General features: G+C 39.4%; 2 protein-coding genes across 17 annotated transcripts in view; one reads left to right on the top strand and one right to left on the bottom strand.

The window, feature by feature from the left end:
* PRPF40A (pre-mRNA processing factor 40 homolog A) overlaps positions 1–2671 on the bottom strand; it is a 64450-nt gene extending 61779 nt beyond the window's left edge. For 4 of the 15 annotated variants that reach the window (XM_028830710.2, XM_028830709.2, XM_015110126.3 and 1 more), the window contains exons 1-2: positions 2566–2671; positions 1211–1342 (exon numbers count right to left, since the gene is read on the bottom strand). In XM_028830710.2, the coding sequence (XP_028686543.2) occupies positions 1211–1342; positions 2566–2649 (216 nt within the window). In that variant the 5' untranslated portion in view covers positions 2650–2671. Of the gene's footprint in view, positions 1–1210; positions 1343–2439 lie in introns of all 15 variants that reach the window. The other 11 variants (XM_028830708.2, XM_028830707.2, XM_015110125.3 and 8 more) reach the window with 3 other exon arrangements.
* Positions 2672–3544: 873 nt separating this feature from the next.
* ARL6IP6 (ADP ribosylation factor like GTPase 6 interacting protein 6) overlaps positions 3545–25559 on the top strand; it is a 42791-nt gene continuing 20776 nt past the window's right edge. The window contains 3 exon segments of one of the 2 annotated variants that reach the window (NM_001260607.1): positions 3545–4235; positions 6059–6112; positions 20055–20187. In NM_001260607.1, the coding sequence (NP_001247536.1) occupies positions 3836–4235; positions 6059–6112; positions 20055–20187 (587 nt within the window). In that variant the 5' untranslated portion in view covers positions 3545–3835. 2 annotated transcript variants of the gene reach the window in all.

Here is a 25559-nt window from a genome sequence, read left to right on the forward strand (position 1 = left end):
ACAGAAGAGGAATCAAAGTTGTTTCTCCATCACCTAGAGAGTTTTAAAATTTGTGTTATTCTAAAGTCACAGAATAAAAGGCTCTTTTATTTAAAGAACTCCTGCAAGCAGAATCTTTTGGGGCTGGTGTCTTTGAATAAAGGTTTTTTTTTGTTTTTTTTTTAAACAAAATTAAGGGCAACATTCCAAATTAAAAAAAAAAGAGGAAAATCACTTGACATTAAGCCCTTCTACTCTTAAGGTTAAGTAAAAAGAGACAGACACATAGCAAGCTCCTTTTCCCACTGCAATTTCACCAATAACTTTAACCATGAAAGCTTAAACAATTATCAAACAGTACTAATTAGCAAAAGATCACATGAAATTGGCTTCCAAAATATTTTGTTAGCCTAAATTTTTGATGATTTATGGAAATACTCAAATGGAAATAACCCAGCCACCTAAAGATCTATATAGAACTTAACATGGAGCACAAAATTACTCATGGTAACTGAACCTGTTACCTTTCTTAGATGCTTCTCTAGAAACTCAGTTCTACCGAAATCACTGAATCAGCATTAAAACCTTTTGATCCAAATCACTTCTACAAAATGTCCATTTACAATTTATGCTAGAGATGGAAGGGACAGCTCATAAGCAGGAGTGTAGAAGCAATAAGCATTAAAAAAAATAGTGTAAGTGGAAAATGAAGTACCTACTGGCACTGTCCTATGAAGAATCAGAATTATAGAGCACAAACCCCCCACCCTCCCTCACTCTCCTCCAACACACACAGAGGAAGATATTTCAGGAATAAAATTCGCTCTAAACCAAAACAATTGCTATTTTCAGATTCTATTTATTTACATGGTCTACCAAAATCAGTTATGTTGCTGTATCAGATAATATTTACTTTTAGACCATTAACTTCAATTGGCATGGTTGAAAAAATAATCATTAAAAATAAAAGCCTGGACGCACACTTTACTTTTAAATAATAATAAAAAAAAATTCTTAGTTTTGAGGTAATCAGTAAATTTCTCAGGAGACTTTTTCATTACATTCAAATTTCCATTACATTCATGATTCAACATTTGGCTTATTTAAAATTATTCGGGCATAAACTAATCCTTAAACAGCTATAACTATTGACCTAGATTTTGAAATCTTGACAGAATACCTGAGGCAAAAACAAATAAATAAATGCAAAATAAAATAAAAGCATTCTTACTTGTCCCATTGGTGGCCCTCCCATAGGGGGCATCATCTGTGGCATCATTCCATGAGGTACAGGAGGCATATTCGCTCTCTGACCCATAGGGTGCATTCCCATTGGGGCATAATGCATGCCAGGGTGCCCCATCTGAAAAACAGCGAACGTTTTTAAATGAGCAAATAATACTAAACGCTTCTCAAAAATCTCATTTCAACAAATCAGTTATCTGAAGCAACCTAATATTAAGCTTATGCATAATAATGTCACTGGATTAATCTATACCTTGTTTTAAACAAAATGCATTCTGCTAGTATTTAAAACGAGCTTGCAAATTCCGCAACAAAACGGGAAAAGTTAAGATGATTACTGGACAGCTGGATCATAGGTTTTCTCTTTTTTTTAAGCATTGACTTAATCAGCTACTAACTGGCTTGCTAAGCTTGGAGGATACATATTGAATACTAATCTTAAAACTGTTACAGTGAAAACAACAATTCTTCTATTTCATGCAAATATAAAAAATAGCCAGCTATTGTTATTTTATAACACTACTGATTTTAAACTTTAAAATGCTCTATCATATTAACTCAGGTGAAAGTCAGTCTTATAAAACACAAACAGTAGTGCCACCCAGGGACAATTCACTCCTAACAAACTTATTTCCTAACATAACCTTTAAGACAGGTAAAATTCCTTCTGTCAAAAATACATTTTTAACGACTGAGGTTCTGTTACTCACGGACACTAAATGCAAACAACTAATTCATCCCTTTCAACGCAATTTAAAAAGACAACTACTTTCTTTACCGATGAGTCCATTGTTCCATGTTTTAAATTAAAACCAGCTAATTATCTCCTGTCAATTGTCCTAACAGTTCCCCATGCAGACGACCCCACAAGTAATGAAAACAAATTTTGGCAGCCGCTGTTAAAGTCTTACAGAATCAAGCCCCTCCCTCCCCCTTCCAGCTAAATCGGGCCTAAAGCTCCAAGACGCTCACCCCGCCCAAGAGCCAGCACCTTCACCACGCATCTGTCTAGGCCAAGCCTACGGGGTACTTCCAGGGTCTCACATCCTTCTTTGTGCATCCCCACCCTCCACTTCTCTCCCTCACAACATATCCCACCATCTCGAGTTCTTCCTTCGTCCACTCTTATCTTCTTCTCCTTTCGGAGAAAGCTTCCTGTTTCTCTCACTCCGTTTTTCATTGTGCCGCCTTCCCCCTGCCCCACTGATCCCTTACCGAGGGCCGTCTCCTCAGGAAGCCGTCAGCAGAGACCCAAGAGCCGGAGCAGAGGCTTGAGCCGGACAATCTCCGCTCCCCGTCCCCAGGACCCTGCGAGGGAGGATGGCTCTCCATTTCACTCACCATGAGGCCTCCACGTTCAGCTCCCGTCCCCGGCCTCATCGTCGGGCTCAGACTGCTCCGCCGGCGGCCACTGCCGCTACACATACCAACAAGAAGCGATCTGAGTGGCTGGCGCCCACTGGGGCTAAAGGTTAAAGGCTGCCCTGCGCTACGGGGCGGGATCAGCGAGGCCAACAGGCTGACGGGCTTTCCCGCTGTCCAATCAGAATGCGCGGCCGACACGCAACTCTGCGGCGATTCGCCCGCAGCCTCAGCCTCACTCGGCGTCGCCTGCATGGGGCGGGGGGAGGACGGAGGAAGTTTCTGCGCCGAGTCCTCCGTCGGGAAAACTCTACCAACTTCCCCAGGGGAAGGGAAGACAACCGTGTCCCAGCTTCCCGAGCTTAGACCGCCTCACCCCGTAGGGGGTGGGGCAGTGGGGTCTGCCACCTTCCCCCTCCCCGCCCGAGTTACGTACGCCCCACAAACCTGAGGCCGCCAGGGGTAGGGTGGAGGGGGCGGGGGTAAGCAGCCTCTAGTGTTAGCGGTGGCTGGGACCGAATGCGCGCGCGCAGTGCTCGAGGCGGAGGGGAGGGGGCGGGGAAGGCGAAAGGAGGGGTTCCGAGGAGAGGGTTCGAGCTCGGTACGCACCAGGTGGAGAGCGCGCGCCTGGGCGGAGGAGGAAGGAGGCGTGTCGAGTAGCGTGAGGGAAGTTGTGGTACGGGTGGGGAGAACCACACTAAAGGGAGATGGGGTGAGCAGTGAAGGCACCGCCAGAGTACCAGGCAGAGAGCTGCCCTTTCTTAATAGGGGAACCTGGAGAAGAGTGTGAGCGTAGAGGGGAAGAAGGGAGAAGGCAAATAGGTTCGGGAATGTGTCGAAGGCGCGGGAGGGCGCTAGGACCCGGCGTCGAAAAGATGCGGCTTTGGGGCTGTCGGGTCTCGCGCTCCCGTTGGTGACGCGGCAGTGGCGGAGGTGTCCGGCAGGGATGAAGCGCTGCAGGGAGTGGATACTCGGCCGCCTTCGGCCTCCGCCCACTTCTCGCTGCGCGCTTTCCTGCTCCCCCTTCCGGCTACAGCCCTGGGGTCGAGCTCTGGTCCAAGCGCATCCCACCTCGCCTCAGGCCCTACGACTTCCTTTGCAACCCGCCGCCCAACCTTGCTCTCCGTGGTTTACCCCTGGGTTCTGAGGCATGGTGGTAGCGGCCACGGCCGCGGATTGGCTGTTGCGGACCCGGGGCGGGGCAGGTGGGAGAGGCTCATACTCCGCGGGTTTCGCTGTGCTTCGCGCCATGTCGTTAGCGGAGAGCGGGTGGCGGTCGGCTCTGCGGCGCCGCCGTCCCGGGACCCCGGGCCCTGTGGCTGGGCCAACATATTCCTCCTTTACTCAGGGGGACAGTTGGGGTGAAGGCGAAGTCGACGAGGAGGAGGGATGCGACCAAGTGGCCCGCGACCTGCGGGCGGAGTTCTCGGCTGGGGCGTGGTCAGAGCCCAGAAAGGGCTCGCTGCTCCCGCCGGACGGGGACGGGTCGCCTGTCCTGCCAGATAAGCGCAATGGTATCTTTCCCGCGGCCGCGGGCAGCAGAACCCAGCCTCGGCGGTGGCCGGTCCAGGTCCTTTCTATTCTCTGCTCGCTGCTCTTCGCCATCCTTCTCGCCTTCCTCCTCGCCATCGCCTACTTGATCGTGAAAGGTATTGAAGCCGAGGCCTTGAAAGTCTGTCCAGAGTAAAGTTGAGTCAGGGTGTGGCTCTTGCCACCACCCTTCTCCCTTCGTGCTGCCTAAGCCCGCAGGGTGGCAGCTGCTTTCACCCAGAGTCCTCATTTGCATCTTACTTTGCTTTCCAGCCCTTTTGTAAGTGGAGCGTCCTGATCCGTGATCAGGAGACCCATTTTTAAAAAGGATCTTTTGATTAAATGGGTACTCTTGAAGAAATATCTTCAAGTCCTTAAACACGGGGGATGAAATAATGTCAAGATTAAACAAAAGGCGAAACACCCACCATTAAAAGGAGACTGTGAAAAGTGCATATAATTAAAATAGGCTATCTATGTTCAGTGGCCTTCATCCACAAATAAAGATGTGCTGTCCACCAATTCCTCTACACAGAATCCTGAGGGACAAAGATTTTTTATCGCATAATCCAAATTTCTACTTTTATACGTAAAATAATTAGTCTTTCAGTTTTTAAGTTTGTGTCCAGGTGTAGTGCACAGAGTTCTGTTGCAGGAAGCATAGTCCACTCTTCCTCTGATAATTTTATTAGAGGAAAATAATAAAAGTTGAAATAGTGGCCGGTTGAAAGTTTATTGCAAGGCGTACGGTTGTATAATTTAGTTGGCTAGTGTATGTTATAGTGGAAGGAAGCAGAGTTAAGTTTAAATTTCCATTCTTACTAGTTTGTGACGTTTGCCAAGTTACTGAAAAAAAAAAAACAGAACTTTCTTGTATGAAAAGCACCCAAAACATTGTCAATGAAGTGTTATATTTGTACTTCATTAAATATAATTAAATCTATTTAACTCCATTTTTTATTTGTCTTCATTGCTTCCCAGAGTTTAGTGGGCTGCAGATGGCATGGCATCCGAAACCTTACAATGCTTGATTTTCATGCAGGAGACACATTGGCCAGTTGATGTAGGTTTTACCTCTTCATAAAATAGTAAGCTGTGAATGTGCATAAAATGCAAACTGTCAGTCTTTTTTTTTTTTTTTTTTTTTGAGACGGAGTCTCGCTCTGTCGCCCAGGCTGGAGTGCAGTGGCCCGATCTCAGCTCACTGCAAGCTCCGCCTCCCGGGTTCACGCCATTCTCCTGCCTCAGCCTCCCGAGTAGCTGGGACTACAGGCGCCCGCCACCGCGCCCGGCTAGTTTTTTGTATTTTTTAGTAGAGACGGGGTTTCACCGTGTTAGCCAGGATGGTCTCGATCTCCTGACCTCGTGATCCGCCCGTCTCGGCCTCCCAAAGTGCTGGGATTACAGGCGTGAGCCACCGCGCCCGGCGCAAACTGTCAGTCTTAAATGGTTGACTACCAATGTTTCATTTCTTTATCATTCCCCTCCCCCGTTTTTTACCTTTTTTTTTGCAATCCTGATAGTTTTGTCTCCTAGGTGGTTTGTTTCTCTTTTGCTCGGAGACCTTGCCTTTGTATCATAAAATCACAAAACCATGATAAGTGGAATTCCATTGCAGAGGACATTGTACCGTGCTTATTTTGAAGAATGGAGAAAGGAACTGAACTCTGCCTAGTATGCCCTTTAGTGTTTACAACTACCTTCGGGAATAAACAGTACTCTCATTCTATGTACAGTATATGGCTGTTAGCTCCCTTAGTGGTCAACACATTCACTTGCTTGCTGAAGGTCATATAGTTGGTAAATTGAATCAGAATTTGAACCCAGTTCTTTATGTGACTCCAGAGCACTTTCCACAGCTTCTCAATGCCTTCACAGCCCTTGAGGTACTTTTCAAATTACAATATTACTTTCCTACCTAAGTCCCTCTTTGTATTTGCAGAGTTGCATGCTGACAATTTGAAAAATGAAGATGTTATAGACACTGGATTATTAGGTATGGAATTAATTGTCGTTTGCCTTGGTTTTGAGTTCACTTTTGTGTTTCCAGATCGTGTTTGAACTAAATTTGGGATAAAATACTTAATATATTTCTATGTGCAGTCATTCAGTCTTATGTTTTTCATTTGCATATGTTGGTGATAAATGTTACTAGATTTCCTTTATATATGTGAAGTATGTGTATACATATATGGTATATTTGGTATAGTTTTTTAATGGACCAGGTGCAGTGGTTCACATCTGTAATCCCAACACTTTGGGAAACTGAGGCAGTAGAATCACTTGAGCCCAGGAGTTCGAGACCAGTCTGGGCAACATAGTGAGACCCTGTCTCTACAAAAAATAAAATTAGCAGGTGTGGTTTCACTCATGCTTATAGTCCCAGCTACTTGGGAGGCTGATGTGGGAAGATCACTTAAGCTTGAAAGTTCAAGGCTGCAGTGAAACATGATTGTTACACTGCACTCCAGCCTGGGTGACCGAGTGAGACCCTGTCTAAAACAATAATAATTTTTTAATGGGTACTGGTGTGTGTATATACCACACACACTAGTAATACATTTTTAACGCAACTGCATGTGACTCAGGTCCAAAGAATATTCAACATTTTCTAATTACCTTCTGGAAGAGGCTTCCCACAACTCTTCTCAGGAATTTAAAAACAAAAGAACTTCTTCACTAACTTAGCGAAGGTAAATAATGTCTTACGTAGGCTTCAGGAGGAATTTAAGTTCAAATATTTTTATGTGCACCTTTTTTTTAAGCATTGACCATCCTTGCACAGGTTAATGAGTCAGACCTCAGTTTCTGCAGTGTCTATAGAATGCTATAGTTCACAGGTTTCCAGAGAAAAAGGTTATTCTATATTTCTCTCCACCAAAATGATTCTGAAGAGTTAAAAACTTTACCTGTCCAGCATATTTTACTCCAGTTTGCTTTGATCACTCTAGATTGGGGAGGGGAGATCAAACTTAATCACTCTACATTCGATCAAATGAGTCAAGTAAGTCATTTGATATGATCACTTTAAATTAAATCATTTGATTTCGTCACTGTAGATAGGTGGTTGAGATACTATGACACATGTCCTCCCCTCTCCCAATCTTTCCTAAACCCTCTAATCTACCACTTTATGGCTAATCACCCTTATGGTGACACTAAGTATAGTGTACCTTATTTTGGCAGAAGGGGAAAGAAACATGAACCCTTTATCTTCAAATTGCAAAGAAGTTGGTTCCCTAGATATTGCATGGAAACTTTTGTCTGTTCGTGTCAACTTCTTGCATGAGAAAACATACTTTTTAGTTACTCATTTTATCAGTGTACGTTTTTACATTGTTTTATTTCTGAAAATAAGATTATTAGGTTTCTCAGAGCTTTTATTGATCTGTCACCTCTTGATGCAGTGGAAACAGAATCTTATGAACTAGGCATGAATTCTAAATCTTTTGCTGTTTAAAAGTTGTCCTGATTTCTCATTTAGGAATAGAACGAGTGGCAGTTGTTGTCTGAAGGAATGGCTTGCTCAATATCAAAAGGAATGTGATAGGTCTTTTGACATGGTCCTGCTTCCTTTTCCACTTAGGATTAAATAATCCCATATGGCTTTTAGGTATGCGTGATAGATACTTAATATTTTTTACAGCAAATAGGAAAATCATTAAGATTTTGCTAATGGCATGAATTTACTATCAAGGGTCAGGAATGAGCAGAAAGCGTTGTATCTTTATGGTGGAAAAAAACCCAATAGCTATGCCAAAACAAAGCTCATTATTTTGAGTCAGTGTTCCAGTGGTCAGATGGAGAATAAAAATAGTTAATATCATTTAATGGGCTAATTCAATGAGTTTCGTGGGGGTTAATTTTAAAGAATAGTTATAGCAGATGTATGTGTTATAACATGTGGATAGAGAATAGTCGTCTCTACCAGAAGAGGATTCTTAAAAATCTGTTTCAGTGAAACAGGGCCAAGATGATTAAGCTCTTATAAGATTGAGGTGATTGGCTGGGTGTGGTGGCTGACACCTGTAATCCCAACATTTTAGGAGGCCGAGGCGGGTGGATCACTTGAGGTCAGGAGTTGGAGACCTGCCTGGACAACATGGTGAAACCCCGCCTCTACTAAAAATACCAAAAAAAAAATTAGCTGGGCATGGTGGCACAGGCCTGTAATCCCAGCTACTCAGGAGGCTGAGGCAGGAGAACCACTTGAACTGGGGAGGTGGAGGTTGCAGTGAGCCAAGATCGTGCCACTGCATTCCATCCTCTGAGACAGAGCAAGACTCCAACTCAAAATAAAAGATGGAGGTGATTGTGGTAACACCTGCTTTTTTTCTAAGCTGCAATTCTCTACCGTTTTCAAGAAAAATACAAGTTAGCCTATTTACAGAATGTTTTGAATTGACTACTGTCCTCTGGTTAAAACCCCTCTTGAGATAATTGATAGCTGAAAAGGTAGGATGGTTCTCTCAAACTTGACTTCCATCTAAATCAGCACTGAGTTGATTAACTTAGATATCAAGAAAAATTGCCTCATTAGTTTACCCCTGAGGAGATGCCTATGAAGTTATATCCTTTTTACAGTTAATAAGAAAGTTTTCACTTGAAGAAACAATTTGAAATATTTAATAAAATGTTGTTGAGCCGGGCGCGGTGGCTCAAGCCTGTAATCCCAGCACTTTGGGAGGCCGAGACGGGCGGATCACGAGGTCAGGAGATCGAGACCATCCTGGCTAACACGGTGAAACCCCGTCTCTACTAAAAAATACAAAAAAACTAGCCGGGGGAGGTGGCGGGCGCCTGTAGTCCCAGCTACTCGGGAGGCTGAGGCAGGAGAATGGCGTGAACCCGGGAGGCGGAGCTTGCAGTGAGCTGAGATCGGGCCACTGCACTCCAGCCTGGGCGACAGAGCCAGACTCCATCTCAAAAAAAAAAAAAAAAGAAAATGTTGTTGAAGTCATCCATTACGTTTGGGAAAAGTACCATGCAGCCTTTTATCAGATGATAATGATTTTATTATATTTCACTATTTATTTTGCCCTGTTTATTAGGAACCTCATAGCCAAATGTAATAATGTTTGATTGTTTTGTATATTGCTCTTTATTTTATGGCATGTTTATTATTGCCTATACATGCTGTTATCTTAATATTTCCATGACTCATATTTAAAACTTACTGCAAATTGCCTCAATTCTTTGTTTGCAAGTAGTTTGGTTTTGAGAAAAAGCAATGTGAGCACAGTAACTGCTCTACCATGAAAGAGTTCTCTTTATATTTCTAGACAGACTGATAAAAATTTTGTACACTCTAGAATTTAATTGCAATTTAATCCTAGTCCAAGGTTGGCATAGCACTCAGTAAGAACAGATTATAGCAGCACAGTTCTCATTTTGGTATGGGTAACAATCACTTAGGGACTTGCTTTTTAAAAAGCACCTGTAGATTTTGTTTCAGCCATCATGATTTCATGATACAGAACGTTAGAAGTGTTAAAAAATGTCCAAGAGAGGATGTATTGGAGGTGGCCCATTCTCTTAAAAAGACACAGGTTAAGTAAAACTCAGTTTCATCCTTACGATGAAAATTGATTGAAACTCTGAACTTGAACTTTTTAGCCAGTGTGTGGACTTTATTATTTGAACCTATACTCTATTAAGGGAATGCTAGAGTGCTATCTGCGGCTGGGTGGGGTAGCTCTAATATTTCATCTAGAAAGTCACAAATATCCTGTAGCACAATTTTTGTAAAATTGTATTATGTATTTGTATTATTTAAGAAATAATGACTGAGACCAAAAAAAAAGAAAAAAAAAAAAGCCAAAAAGGACTGGAAGGATATAATCAAAATGTTAGTTTATCTGGGTTTCCAAATTGATTGGTTGTTTTTATTATTTTTATTTTCTACAATGTGTAAGTGTAACTTGCAATGAGAAAAACTTTGATGAAGGGAAAGCACAAATTTAAGTTTAGAGAACAGTATGTTTCAATAATTAACAATAACACCTTTTATTGCACTTTTACAGTATGCCAAAAACCATTAATTTGTGTTATTTCCTCTAGTATTCTCAACTACAGTGTATCCATCAATGTTATTTTCTTCTAAACTAAAACTCAAGGAAGTATATGTTATAATTTTTATGCCATAGATAGTCTAAGTAGCATAGCAAGGCAGAAAAAGAATGGGTTATCAGCAAGAATTAGCCATGTGCAGCTAAATTATTAGTCATGAAATCATTACAGGACTCTTCTTAACACATAAAAGCGGACAGGGCAGATGTGTATACAAAGGTGATTTGGAAGAAAATGCAAAAAAGAAATTATTGGGTTGACCATTTGAATTGTTTGTAATCTAAAAATGAAAATGTGTTACAAATTATGGAGCAAAGAAGATTGTTGTCCTCTTTTCATCAAAATAAGTCATGAAAGGCTTAAACATTCCTTCAAACGTGTTTTGGTGATGCAAATGCAAAAAGAAAAAAGCAGGAATAATGACAAGCTGTAACCAATTTGAGATGTATCTGAAATCTGGAAGTGGTATTTACAAGATGGATATGTTGTAGATTCATATATGAAGTTAATAAGCAATTATTTGTATTCAGGTCATGCCCATTTTTGGTATACGTAACTTTAGGGAAACTGGGAATTGAAATTCAGATTTACTGTGTTTCTTATGAAAATTTTTAACAAAGTTTTTTTTCCTGCTGTCTTTTTGCTCTCTAAATTATTCTTCAAGTGTCATGAAAATAAAGGAAATAAAAAAGCCTTGTTGGACTTATATGGTAAATAAAAATAGTGATGAGTGTTTTCCCTGTTATACTGAAGATTACAAGCTTCAGAGGAGAGTATAAATTTAACAGGATTGCTCTTGAGTTAATTGTTTAAAGCTGGATGACGGGCATATGAGTTTTATCATATACTTCTCTCAACTTTTTTTCTGTGTTTGAAATAACCTGTAATAAAAGTGTTGGGGCTTTTTGTTGTTGTTGTTTTTTGTTTTTTAACTTTCCCATGTGAATCTAATGATTTACCAGCATTGGGAACTACAGGTATTATTTATTTTTCAAATTTCAGTCAATTCATCTCTCAGCGGGTCACCTTCCTCATCTGTTTCAACAGGAAGAGTAGAAATGCTACAGGCTGGGTTGCAGGTGGTCGGGTGATTGGGTGAAGGCCTTAACCAGTGTAACTACTATAGCTACTATGCACTCTGCACGCACTGTGCTCATGTTGCATTGGCAGGAGAGGGGAGACCACTTTGCTCTGCTCCTGCACTTGTGCCTTTACATGTAGAGAGACATTTTGCTCTAGGATTTAAAGACTTGAGCTATCTATAGAATGTGATTTAGTGAGGATACCAAATTATTTAAAATAATGGTCATCCTCTCAAGTTAGAAAACTATAGAATCTAATAAAGTTGGAAACATTTGCTTACATAAACATTTAAAAGTTGTTGGTTAGTTTCATGCTTATCATACATCTAAGTTTTATTAGTAGCCAACTGGTAATAGTTTTTACAACTTTTAAAGTTACCTAAGTACAGCCATATAACACCTACCATTTTGGTCAACAGTGGTCTGCATATATGCCTGTATGATGGTGGTCCCATAAGATTACAGATTTAGTGGCATTGCAGCTGTCCTGACATGGTAATACAATATATTACTCACATGTTGTTTTTGATGCTGATATAAACCAGCCTATTACCAATCTGGTTTTATATAACCTTCCAGTTATAAAAAAAAAATGCACACACAATTATGTACAGTACATAATACTTGATAAACAATTATGTTACTGGTTTATGTATTTACTATGCTTCTTATTGTTTTAGATTATATTCCTTCTGCTTAAAAAAAGTTAACTGTAAAACAGCCTCAGGCAGGTCCTTCAGGAGTTACCCAGAAGAAGGCATTGTTATCATAGGAGATGACAGTTTCATGCATGTTGTTGCCCTTGAAGACCTTTTGGTGGAAAAAGATGTGACAGTGAAAAACAGTGATATTGATGATCTTGACCCTGTGTAGGCCTAGGCTAATGTGTATGTGTCTTAGATTTCAACAAAGAAGTTTAAAAATTGAAAAATTAAAAATAGAAGCTTATAGAGTAATGGTATAAAGGAAAAACATTTTTGCACAGCTGTACAGTGTGCTTTTGTTTTAAACTGTTAGTAGAAAAGGGTAAAAAAGTTAAATTTTAAAGTTTATAAAGTTAAGTTATAGTAAGCTAAGGTTAATTTATTAATGAAGAGGGAAAATTTTTTAAATAAACTTAGTGTAGCCTAAGTGTACAATGCTTATAGAGTCTGTAGTAGTGGATAGTACTGTCCTTGGCCTTCACCTTCACTCATCAGTCACTTACTCACTGATGGACCCAGAGCAACTCCCTGTCCTGTAAGCTCCATTCATGTAAGTTCCCTATACAGGTGTACTATATTTTATACAGTATTTTTACTGTACCTTTTCTATATTTAAATATGTTTAGATACACAAATACTTATTGTTGTGTTACAGTTGCCTACAGTATTTGGTATAGTAACATGCCACACAGGTTTGTAGCATTGGAATAACTTTTAGCTTATAGGTGTGTAGTAGGCTGTACACCTAGGTTTTTGTAAGTACACTCTTACGATGTATGACCAATGACAAAATCACCTAATGATGCATTTCTCAGAACATATCCCTGTCATCAAACAGTGCATAATTGTATTGTATTTTCATTTTTAGTATCATAAAATGTATTAGTTACATAAGTAATTTAATCTCACTAGGAAAAATTCCAACAATTAAAGCAAAGGCTTTCACCAATCTACCTGTGTGTCTTGTTACATATTTTTCTGTTTATTTACGTATGTATAGTCACTTAAAATACATGTTTTTTTCACTGTTAGAGAAAAAATATAATTGGAATCATGTATATTTTGCAGCCTTGTTAAAATGCCTTTTGGAGTATATTCTGTATCAGTATATGTAGATCTACCTCATTTTCTTCATGACTGCGTTGTATTTCATAATATAAGTATACCAGTTTATTGAAATATTTCAAATGTCAGAAGCTCTTTCACAGGACTTGGAAATTACTAGTATACAGTCACATTTAATCCCATCATTATGAAGTTTTATGAAGTATGTGCAATTGATTACCTAACACTTCTTTAATAAGAAACCTTTCCCTAGTATAGGAACCATGAGAGTTTTGTTTTGTTTTTTTTTTTCTGGTGTATTCTGATTATATATAATATGTGCAAGTTGGTGCCTCTGCATCTAACTTCATAAAACTTCTTGAAAGTTGCCTCATCCCTGTAAGCTTAAACTGTTAAACAAAATGAAAATATTTAGAGCATATAACAGCCTTTTTTGCTGGAAGGTTTTATAGAAATAAAGTTGCCAGCATATTTTTAGAGGAGTAACTATTCCCTGAAACCAGAATAGCTTATTTTGAAAAATAAGCCAAAACAAATATACCCTTAGATAAGTATATATAAAATTACCACAAAGGGATTGGGATAGGAAATTCCTACCCATCCCCGTTTTTGCTTTGGGTGAGAACAGTCTAAGAGGTTTCAATTAATGGGAAAGATTAATATACATCATTTCATTGGCCAGACGCAGTGGCTCATGCTTGTAATCCCAAAACTTTGGGAGCACAAGGCAGGCGGATCATGAGGTCAAGAGATCGAGACCAGACTGGCCAACATGGTGAAACCTCGTCTCTACTAAAAATACAAAAATTAGCTGAGTGCGGTGGCTTGCACCTTAATTCCAGCTACTCTGGAGATTGAGGCAGAAGAACTGCTTAAACCTGGGAGGCGGAGGTTGCAGTGAGCCAAGATCGTGCCACTGCACTCAGCCTGGCAACAGAGCAAGATTCCTTCTCAAAAAAAAAATTAATATACATCACTTCGGCCGAGTGCAGTGGCTCACGCCTGTAATCCCAGGACTTTGAGAGGCCAAGGCGGGTGGAACACGAAGTCAGGAGTTCAAGACCAGCCTGGTCAAGATGATGAAACCCCGTCTGTATTAAAAATACAAAAATTAGCCAGGTGTGTTGGCAGGCACCTGTAGTCCCATCTACTTGGCAGGCTGAGCCAGATAATTGCTTGAACCTGGGAGGCCGAGGTTGCAGTGAGCTGAGGTCGCGCCACTGCGCTCCAGCCTGGGTGACAGAGCCAGACTCCGTCTATATGTATATGTGTGTGTGTGTATATATATATACGTTTATGTGTATACATATATGTATTTGCTGTTACTTAGATGACTATGTCTAAAGAGGTATATATGTATCTGTATATACACATATATCTAAACAGGTATATATATGCACACACATCATTTCATCAACTGATGAATATTGAGCTGTAGAGAAGAACAAAGGATGTGTGTATTTCTTTAAAAGCCTGCAACCTTCGGCAGCAGTTCTTCTGGAAATTTGTAACATCTATCTCCTTATACAACTGTACCCCTAAATACAAGAATGTTCCTCGTAGCATTGTTTGTAATAGAGAAAAACTAGAATAAAAATATACAACAGTACTGTGGCTATGGGTACTGATACAAAAGGTCTCCAGAATATGTGAAAAAAGCAAAATGCAGAACCATTTTTCTGGTGAGAATCCCACTTGTGGAAAATAAACTGAGAATATATATATATATATGTTTTATATATAACTAGCTCCATATATGTATCTATATTACCTAGATATGTATATAATTTTTGGAAAGATGCATAACAGACTCTTAACCTGATCGCTTTTAGGAGTGAAATTGGCAAACTGAGGAAGGAAGAATTTCATTTAATACACTTTCATTTTTATACCCTTTTTAAAGTTGTGAATTCTTTCTAAAATGAGCTTATAAAACGTCAACATTTTAGCATGAGGATTTTGCAGGTACTGACTTGTAACAAATTTAGTTGTTGGGAGTTACCAATTTCTGTGGCTTTTCTGCTTATTTGCAGATGAATTGGATAATTGCCTGAATCATAAACACTTCTAGACCACAATGTTGCAATGTACTTTTTTTACCCCATCATTGTGACCTGATTTACCCATGATGTGGCTTTTGATTAGTTTAAAATGAACATAAAATAGTTAAAATGCTCAATGCGAAGTAAGTACTTAGATTGTGGAATAGTAATTTTGGAAAAACGAATATTCTTGTATTAAATTTGACAGGTACCCTATTAAAGCACTCAAGTGAAAAAGTTTAACAGGCTTTAGAAAGCCTCACATTTGATTATGCTACTTTGTGTCTTTCCTCACTTACCTAGAAGTTTCATCATTCTATAGCAGTCCCGAAACACTTTATTTTTCTTAACTACCATCTTTGTTCTGGAGAAGTATGTTAAACTTTGAGTAAACTTAATTATTTTCTCCCCTCTTTAGACTTGTCAATTATTTTCTCCCCTCTTTAGACATAGTCATCTAAATAATAGCAAATAAGAGCTATTTGGCAATATAGCAACCCATAAGTTGTAGACTAAATCTTACAATTTTTTTTGACCCTCTATCCTGATGGGTTGGTAGGAAGGTTATTCTAAGGTTGTGTTCACCCAATTCCAGCTTGGGTTGAGGTGCTAGAGGTGGACACTGTGCCAGGATATTGGGGTGAAGATGCAGACTAATCCTCAAGACATTTGCTAAAGTGACTATTGAAATATCTTTTATTGTGGTCAGGATGGTCTTTCAGATGTAGCAACTTCCAGCCACATGACCATGTGGTGTTTCTATGCCAGGCTTAGGGCAGAGGCATCCGTAAGCGTGGCTCTGTACTTACCTACCAAGATACTGTACACAGCTATGCTCTATGTATGGTTTTGCTTGGGCTTTTCTAGATGCTTTGTCGGGAAGCCGCTGTAGCACTACTCCCTTTCCCCATTTACACACATAAGTGCAAACATGCATACAACATGCTTTATTTAAACTAAGGAAATCGTTCTCACTTGTTGGTAAGCCCCTCACTCTCTTTTTCCCTGTTCCCCACGAACATTTTATCTGTACTTCAGTCAACTCATTGTCTTTGCTGTGCATTCAAGACATTTTCTGTTTATCCACACTCCTATCCCTGATTATATCTGTACACTAGTTTCTGTAAATATTGTGCAATGTAGAAGTAGAAAAACAGGCTGTTTCTTCTTTCTGCTTTGCCACATCCCTCTTCTGGGGAAATGAACACAGAGCCTCTTAGCTCTTTAACAGGTGGGAGGTGGGAGGAGGGAACCATCAGGAGAAATAATTTGCCACACTTGCCATTAGTAATTCTTCTGAGTCTGTACTTTAACAGTTTTTTCAGTCTGTTAACTGAGCTTCACAAGATTTGCAAACAGGCCACTGCATGTACTTTTTACCTGCTTCTTGCTAAAATAAGACTGGTGGATAATTTTGTGTAGTCGGGAAATAAGATAATTCGTAAGTCATCCGCTAGTGTTCTCAACTACTGCTGTATTCTTGAGGCATGGAACACACTCTTCAGAAACCTGTTTTACAGACACAGTTTAAAAACGAGTCTACAAAGATTCTGATACAACTGCCCTGCTGCTCCTCTGTTCAAAAAGGACTACCCAACTGAAAATTTTTTTACAAGTTTACTTAGTTCTATTTTGAATAGGTAGAATAGTCATATGGGTCAAAATTCAAAAAGTATAAAAGAATGTAGACTGAAAAGGCTTACTCTTTTCTCCCAACCACTCTTTCCTCCCTCCACAGAGAACCAATGTTAAATTCTTACATCCTTCTAGAAAGTTTTTAAAATATCTAAGTACAACATACATTTCTTCATATATACAACATATGCATATATGTATGTGTATAATGCATATTTTCCCCTTATTTATACAAATGCATAGAGCTGTTCTGAACTTTCAGTTTTGAGCTCACCAGTATATTTTCAAGATCTTTCCATATCAGTACCTAAAGAGCTTCCTCATTCATTTTTCTAGCTGCATATTATTCTATTGTATGGATGTACCTAATTAACCAATTCTTTACCTTCATTACTGATTATTTATGTTGTTTCCAATCTATGTTATTACAAACAAAGCTATAGAGAACAATCTTGTATATATGTCATTTTATAGAGGTTTGTATATTATACAAAGATATATATGTATAATTGAATATTATACAGAGATATGTTGTCCTAAAGACATATAAAATTACTGGAGTAAAGAACATATACGTGCATCATTTTAGCAGATACTGCCAAACTGTTCTCCATAGAAATTATAACAATTTACTCTCCAAAACAGCCATGCATGAAGAGTTTCTGTTTATTCACAGCCTCAGCATCAGAGAATGTTATACAACTTTTTGATTTTTGTCAGTTGATGATGAAAAAAGACCTAATTTCTCTGATTATTAATGGTATTGAATTGAGCATCTGTTCATGTTTTAACATTTATAATTTTTATTCTGCAATTGCATTTAACTTTTTATATTTGGGTTTTGGATTGCTGGTCTTTTTTTTTTATTGGTTTCTAGGAATTACTTGTATTAACAGGAAATTTTTCCTTGTGCTGTAAGTTGCAAAGGTATGTTTTATTTAAAAATTTTTTGTCATTCAATTTGACATTTTATGTTGCTATGCATATATAGTAGTATGTGTGTTTACCTGTATACAGTTGTCCCTGAGCATCTGTGAGGAATTGGTTCCAGGACCCCCTGTGGATAACAAAATCTGGATCCTCAAGTCCTTTATATGAAATTGGATAATATTTGTATGTATATGACCTATGCACATCCTCCCATTTACTCTCTGTAATACCTAATATATGTAAATGTTATGTAAATAGTTGTTATGCTGTATTGGTTTTGATTGACATTATTTTTATTGTTGTATTGTTACTTTTCTTTTTTTTTCCAAATACTTTTTATCCAAGGTTGGTTGAATTCCAGATATGGAACTTGTGGATAGGAAGGGCTGACTGTGTATAGTAGAAATTCTGTGTCTTATATGGGTCATGAATTTTTGTATCGTGATTAGAAAGGCCTTTATCCCTCCAAGGCTATAAATGACTTTTCCAGGGATTCCCTCTACAATTTTATATTTAGATTATTTGGTACATTTTAGAATTTAGTCTGGTATAGGGTACCTGGTATGGATCCAGTTTCTTTTCCTTTTTGTAAGTGGTCACCCCATTGAATTAGTAACATTTTTTATTAATCTATTTGGGCCTTCTTCCGCCTTCTTCCAAATCTTGTATTCTGCTTCGTTCTGTTGTTTGTTTGTTTGTTTGTTTTTGAGAAAGAGTTTCACTCTGTCGCCCAGGCTGGAGTGCAGTGGTGCTATTTCGGCTCACTGTAACCTCTGCCTCTGGGTTTAAGTGATTCACCTGCCTCAGTTTCCCGAGTAGCTGGGGTTACAGTCATATACCACCATGCCCAGCTAATTTTTGTATTTTTGGTAGAGGTGGTTTCGCCATGTTGGCCAGATTGGTCTCAAACTCTTGGCCTCAAGTAATCCTCTTGCTTCGGCCTCCCAAAGTGCTGGGATTAGAGGCATGAGCCACCGCGCCCGGCCTTGTCATCTATTTGTGTATCAGTACACACTGTTTTAGGTATTCAGTTCCTATAATATTTCAATATCTGGTTGGAATAGTCTCTATTTTTGCTTATTATTTCATGTGAATTTTAGAATTAACTGATTCTTCCAAGAAAAATATGCTCACATTTTCAATTTGAATTCTGATGTTACCTCCTTAAAGTGGTAACATCTTATTTATTCAAAATAGTTATCACAGTATATGGTTATCTCGTTAATTTAGTTACATGTTTTATTATCTTTCTGTCCCACTAGAATTACTTCATGAAGACAGCTATCTTTTTTATTTTGCTCACCGCTATATCCACATCACCTAGCACAATAACCAACACATAGTAGCCCCTCAATATAGATTGAGTGGATGAATAAGTGAGTTAATTTATAAAATTTTTTAAAACTTGACATCAAAATAAAACTGTACTTCTTACTAAAAGGAGTTGGCCACTTAAATATCAGTATTTCCTGTCTTCCTATAACCACAAGAACATTCATTGTTCTTTTATTATTCTTAATGGGTTATGAATAGTATCTGAAAACCTTTAACTTACTCCTTTCTTTTTCCTTTATGTCTCCTATTCTTCTTCTCAACGCTTTTTCCTTAAGTCCATTATACTATTGTTCTTTTGACTTGACTTCTGTGAGAAAATACAGTTCCAAACTCAGTGCAAATAAAATCTAGGGTCCCACACATTTGTAAATCAGGAGGCAACTTTTGTTCATATACTGAGCAAGGTTAAAGAATCAGAATAGGTTTATAATGTTCATAAGAAAACTGTAAAGAGGAGATACCCCCAAATTGAGGCATGTTTCAAAAGTGCTTGGTGTGGAATGAAAGGAATCACTTAGTACTAAATAATAAAGATAGCAAGGTATGATTTATGAAATTAAATGAAAAATCTGATGACCTTTTTTTCTTTTTTGAAACAGGGTTTCATTCTGTTTCCCAGGCTGGAGTGCCGTGGTGCAATCGAGGCACATTGCAACCTCAAACTCCTGGCCCCAAACCATCCTCCCATCTCAGTCTCCCAAAGCATTGTGATTGCAGGCATGAGCCACCTTTTCTGGCCTCAAGACATCTTAAGAGTCTAGTGAAATGTTATAACCATGTTTTCTGTAGTTGAATTTCATAAAACTGAAGATGTTATGTTCTTGTTGAATTTACCCTTTTTTCCCACATATTATAATTTAATTAAAATATTCAATGATATGACTTCTAGTTGTGCCTTAGTAATGTACACTTATTTCTACATAAGTTAGCTTGCAGTAAGTTCAAATCTTATAATATCAGGTCCATATAATTTAGAAGATGAGAAATATACATGATATGAACATGAGAATACTGGTTTAATTTAAATTGTTTTGGTGTTAATAATTTACTTTTTCCCCCTCTCTTTTCCTGTTAAGGATTCTGGACTCTACTTATAATATCCCTAACTGCTGGATTCTCCTGTTGCAGCTTTTCTTGGACAGTGACTTACTTTGATTCTTTTGAACCAGGAATGTTTCCTCCTACTCCTCTCTCACCTGCCAGGTTCAAGTAAGTATTCCTGTTTCCTGTTTATTTTTTAAATGCATTTCAACACTTGAAAATACTGAAATACGTAGAAGCAAGAGGCAGATTGCGAAATATGTTGAGGCTCCAGTCTTTATAAAACATAGGACTTTTCAGCTTGTAGGCCCAGCCTTTAGATACATGAGAATAATATTTAAAATTCTATATCTAGGTAATGCTTTGTTTTCTAAAAACTGAAATTCAGGGGATTATCTTAGAACTAAGAATCTTTGATGGGTATTTGTCCTTTGGAATGGAATTTGATTTAAAACCGTTTATAAAGGCAAAATTAATGCTAACAATTTGAAAGTTTTACTAGGTTCATACATGGTCAGACTTACAAGAACATAATAATTGGATTGGACTTTTCCTTAGGATTTTAACTTTGTGTTATAATTAGCAAGCATTTATGGCACCCACTTTATATGTCTGGACCAGAATGGATGCTTTTCATAGTGGAACAGTATTAAATTTCTTTGGTCTATATTTTCCATGTTTCAGAGAATTTTAGAAAATTCAGTAGTGTTCTAATCTAGTTTATTCATGCCAGGAAAGTTACGATTTTAAATATAAATTCCAAAATAAGAACATCTAAGATCTCTAGTTTATTCTAGAAATTTGGGGGGGACATGAAGACAGGAAACTAAATTATATTAAATTTATGTATGTTATTCTAATACTATTGTTGTTACTACCACCTCTAGCCTACCTCATGGACAGGTTGTAGAGATAAAAACATTTACTTGAGAGACTTTATAAATGTGAAGTTATACCAGTTACAGTTATTAATAATTGGTACTACTGGCCTTCATTATTAGTAAACTCCCAATTTTTTTTGTCTTATAAATATATCTTTTAAAATTTTGGCTTGACTTCAAATGAAATGTGAATTTGTATATATGTATGTTATGTGTATATATATATTTTTAATGTTTTAATCCCTATCTGTATGTGAAACATAAAATCATATGCTTTCCAACAAATTTTAGTTCTGTGTTTTTTAGGTGGTTAAATAATAATCTAAATTGACTAAGAGTTAAGCCTAACATTACAATGCCATCCCGTAGTTTACATGGGTACCACTCAATTAGAAGTTTACTTTAATAACAGGTATAAGTCTAAGGTAATGAGACTCATTTCAAAAATCACCAAAAAGAAATCATATTTTTTCCTTATGTTTATATCTCACTTCCCTGAATTCTAGCCACACATTTCTTGCTGTTTAATAGACATTGCTACCTGGATTTCAGAAAGCATTTTGCACTTAGAGTGATTAAAACTCTAGTCTTTGCTTTGAAGCCATCAGTATCCACCCATTTCACTCACCAGGGCTTGAAATTCTTTTTTTTTTTTTTTTTTTTTTTTTGAGACGGAGTCTCACTCTGTAGCCCAGGCTGGAGTGCAGTGGCCGGATCTCAGCTCACTGCAAGCTCCGCCTCCCGGGTTCACGCCATTCTCCGGCCTCAGCCTCCCAAGTAGCTGGGACTACAGGCGCCCGCCACCTCGCCCGGCTAGTTTTTTGTATTTCTTAGTAGAGACGGGGTTTCACCGTGTTAGCCAGGATGGTCTCGATCTCCTGACCTCGTGATCCACCCGTCTCGGCCTCCCAAAGTGCTGGGATTACAGGCTTGAGCCACTGTGCCCGGCCTTGAAATTCTTATTCATTATATTTGTCCATTCATGAAGTCCATTCCTTCCTGACTTTTTAAATGTTGTTAGAAAGCTTCCTGTTAGCATTTTCACTGTTTTTGTACTATTTAAGGCTAGTATACTTGACTTCTTGGCCTTCTTTCCTCTAAGTTTTCACTCTTCTAATTCACCCTATATACAGTCAGCCCTCTGTATCCATGGGCTCCACATCCTTTAATTCAACCAACCATGGATAAAAAATTTTTGGGAAAAAAAATTAAAATACAACAATAAAAAGTAATACACATAAAAAACAGTATAACAACTATTTACACAGCATTTACTTTGTATTAGGCATTATAAGTAATCTAGAGATGATTTAAAGTAGAGGGGAGGATGTGCATATGCTGTAGGCAACTGCCATGCCATTTTATATAAGGGACTTGAACATCCATGGATTTTGGTATTTGTGGGAATCCTGGAACCAATCTCCCAGTGGATACCAAGGTATAACTGAACTGCTGTATTTCCATTAACAAAAAGAGATCTAGCCCTCTGTTGGTTAAAAGCCAGTAGCTTTCCTATTGCCTTTAGAATAAAGTCCAACTCTTCAGTATAACAGAATAGTCCTTCCCCAAATGACTCTACCCTACTTTTCCAACCTCAGCTATTTCCCTACTGCACCCTATATTGTAGTCACATACCAGATTAGCTTGACATCCCCCACATAAACTATGCAATTTTGAGATGTCATGATTTTACTCTTGCTGTTCTCTCTTCCTGGAGTATCATTTTCCCTTTCACCTTCTCTTTTACCACCATCACGATTCATTAACCTTGTAAATGTAAGAAGCCTTTGGGGTTAGAGAAGGTTTTAGTATTCTCTTAAAGATCTGCTATTCTGAGGGCATTTAACAGTTAATTTTTTAAAAAATTATCTTTGCTTTTTGTATTAAATTAGAATCAATTTAGTAAAAGGCCTCAATTTTCAATGTATTTATTAGTGTATTAGTCTGTTCTCATGCTGTCTAATAAAGACATACCCAAGACTGGGTAATTTATAAAAGAAAGAGTTTTAATTGACTCACAGTTCCACATGGCTGGGGAGGCCTCACAATTGTGGTGGAAGGCCAAGGAGGAACAAAGGCACACCTTAAATGATGGCAGGCAAGAGACGATGTGCAGGGGACTGCTCTTTATAAAACTGTCAGATCTTGTGAGACTCACTTACTATTATGAGAACAGCAGCATGGGGGTAACCACCCCCATAATTTAATTACCTCCCACAGGGTCCCTCCCACAACACATGGGAATTATGGGAACTGCAATTCAAGATGAGATTTGGGTGGGCCACAGCCAAACCATGTTATTATGCCCCTGACCCCTCCCAAATCTCATGTCCTCACCTTTCAAAACCAATCATGCCTTCCCAACAGTCCCCCAGATTTCAGCATTAACTCGTAAGTCCACAGTCCAAAGTCTCATCTGAGACAAGGAAAGTCCTTTCTGCCTATGAACCTGTAAAATCAAAAGCAAGTTAATTACTTCCAAGATGCAGTGGCGGTTCAAGCATTATAAATACACCCATTCCAAATGGGAGAAATTGGCCAAAACGAAGGGGCTACAGGCCCATGCAAGTCCGAAATTCAGTAGGGTAGTCACATCTTAAAGCTCCAAAATGATCTCCTTTGACTCTATATCTCACATCCAGGTCATACTGAAGCAAGAGTTTGGTTTCCATGATGTTGGACAGCTCCGCCCCTGTGGCTTTGCAGGGTACAGTCTCCCTCCTGGCTGCTTTCACAGGCTGGCATTGAGAGTCTGCAGCTTTTTCAGGCACATGGTACAAGCTGTCAGTGGATCTACCATTCTGGTGGCCCTCTTCTCACATCTCCACTTGGTAGTGCCCCAGTGGAGACTTTGTGTGGGAGCTCCCACCCCACATTTCCCTTCTGCACTGCCTAGCAAAGAGGTTCTCCATGAGGGCTCCACCCCTGCAGCACACCTCTACGTGAACATCTAGGCATTTCCATACATCCTCTGAAACATAGGTGGAAGTTCCCAAACCTCAGTTCTTGACTTTGTGCACCTGCAGTCCCAACAACACATGTAAGCCACCAAGGCGTGGGGTTTGCACCCTTTGAAGCAACAGCCTGGGACGTACAGTGACCCCTTTTAGCCACGCCTGGGACACAGGGTACCAACTCCTGAGACTGCACAAAGCAGCAAGGCCTGTGAAACCATTTTTTTCTCCTAGGCCTCCCAGCTTGTGATGGGAAGGGCTGCTATGAAGACCTCTGACATGCCCTGGAGACATTTTCCCCATTGTCTTGGCAATTAACATTTGGCTCCTCATTATTTCTGCAAATTGCTGTAGCTGGCTTGAATTTCACCTCAGAAAATTGTTTTTTCTTTTCTGTCACATTGTCAGGCTGCAAATTTTCCGAGATTTTATGCTTTGCTCCCTTTTAAACGTAAGTTCCAATTCCAAACCATGTCTTTGTGAATGAATAAAACTGAATGCTTTTTTTTTTTTTTTGAGACACAGTCTCGCTGTGTCATCCAGGCTGGAGTGCAGTGGCACGATCTTGGCTCACTGCAAGCTCCACCTCCCAGGTTCATGCCATTCTCCTGCCTCAGCCTCCTGAGTAGCTGGGACTATGGGCACCCACCACCACGCCCAGCTAATTCTTGTATTCTTGGTAGAGACAGGGTTTCACCATGTTAGCCAGGATAGTCTTGATCTCCTGACCTCGTGATCCACCCATCTCGGCCTCCCAAAGTGCTGGGATTATAGGCGTGAGCCACCGCGCCCAGCCAAAACTGAATGGTTTTAAGAGCACCTAAGTCAACTCTTAAGCACTTTGCTGCTTTGAAATTTCTTCCACCAGATACCCTGAATCATCTCTCAAGTTCAAAGTTTACATCTCTAGGGCAGGGGCAAAATGCTCCCAGTCTCTATGCTAAAGCATAGCAGAAATCATCTTTTCTGTTCCAGTTCCCAATAAGTTCTTCATCTCTGTTGGAGACCACCTCAATCTGGACTTCATTGTCCATATCAATATCAGCATTTTGGTCAAAGCTATTCAACAGGTCTCTAGGAGGTTGCAAACTTTCCCACATTTTCTTGTCTTCTGTACCCTTTGACTCACAGTTCCATATGGAGGCGGAAGCCTCATAATGATGGCAAAAGATGAAGGAGGAGCAAAGGCACATCTTATGTGGCAGCAGGCAAGAGAGCATGTGCAGGGGAACTGCCCTTTATGAAACCATCAGGTCTCAAGAGACTCACATACTATTAGTGGAACAGCCACATGGGAGTAACCACCCCCATGATTCAGTTACCTTCCACCAGGTCCCTCCCATGGCATGTGGGGATTATGGGAACTGCAGTTCAGGATGAGATTTGGGTGGGGACACAGCCAAACCATATCAGTTAGTAATTATGTTTTTTTGTTTTTGGGTTTTTTGAGACAAGGTCTGGTCTGGTTCTGTTATCCAGGCTGGAGTACAGTGGCGTGATCTCAGCTCATTGCAACCTCCACCTCCCAGGCTCAAGTGATCCTCCTGCCTCCTCCCCTAATGAGCTGGGACTATAGGCGTGTCACCATGCCAAATAATTTTTGCGTTTTTGTAGAGGCAGGATTTTGCCATGTGCCCCGGCTGGTCCCAAACCCCTGAGTACAAGCAGCCTGCCCACCTTGACCTCTCAAAGTGCTGGGATTACA

This window comes from Macaca mulatta, chromosome 12 (assembly GCF_049350105.2).
Source record: "Macaca mulatta isolate MMU2019108-1 chromosome 12, T2T-MMU8v2.0, whole genome shotgun sequence".
NCBI classification, from domain to species: domain Eukaryota; kingdom Metazoa; phylum Chordata; class Mammalia; order Primates; family Cercopithecidae; genus Macaca; species Macaca mulatta.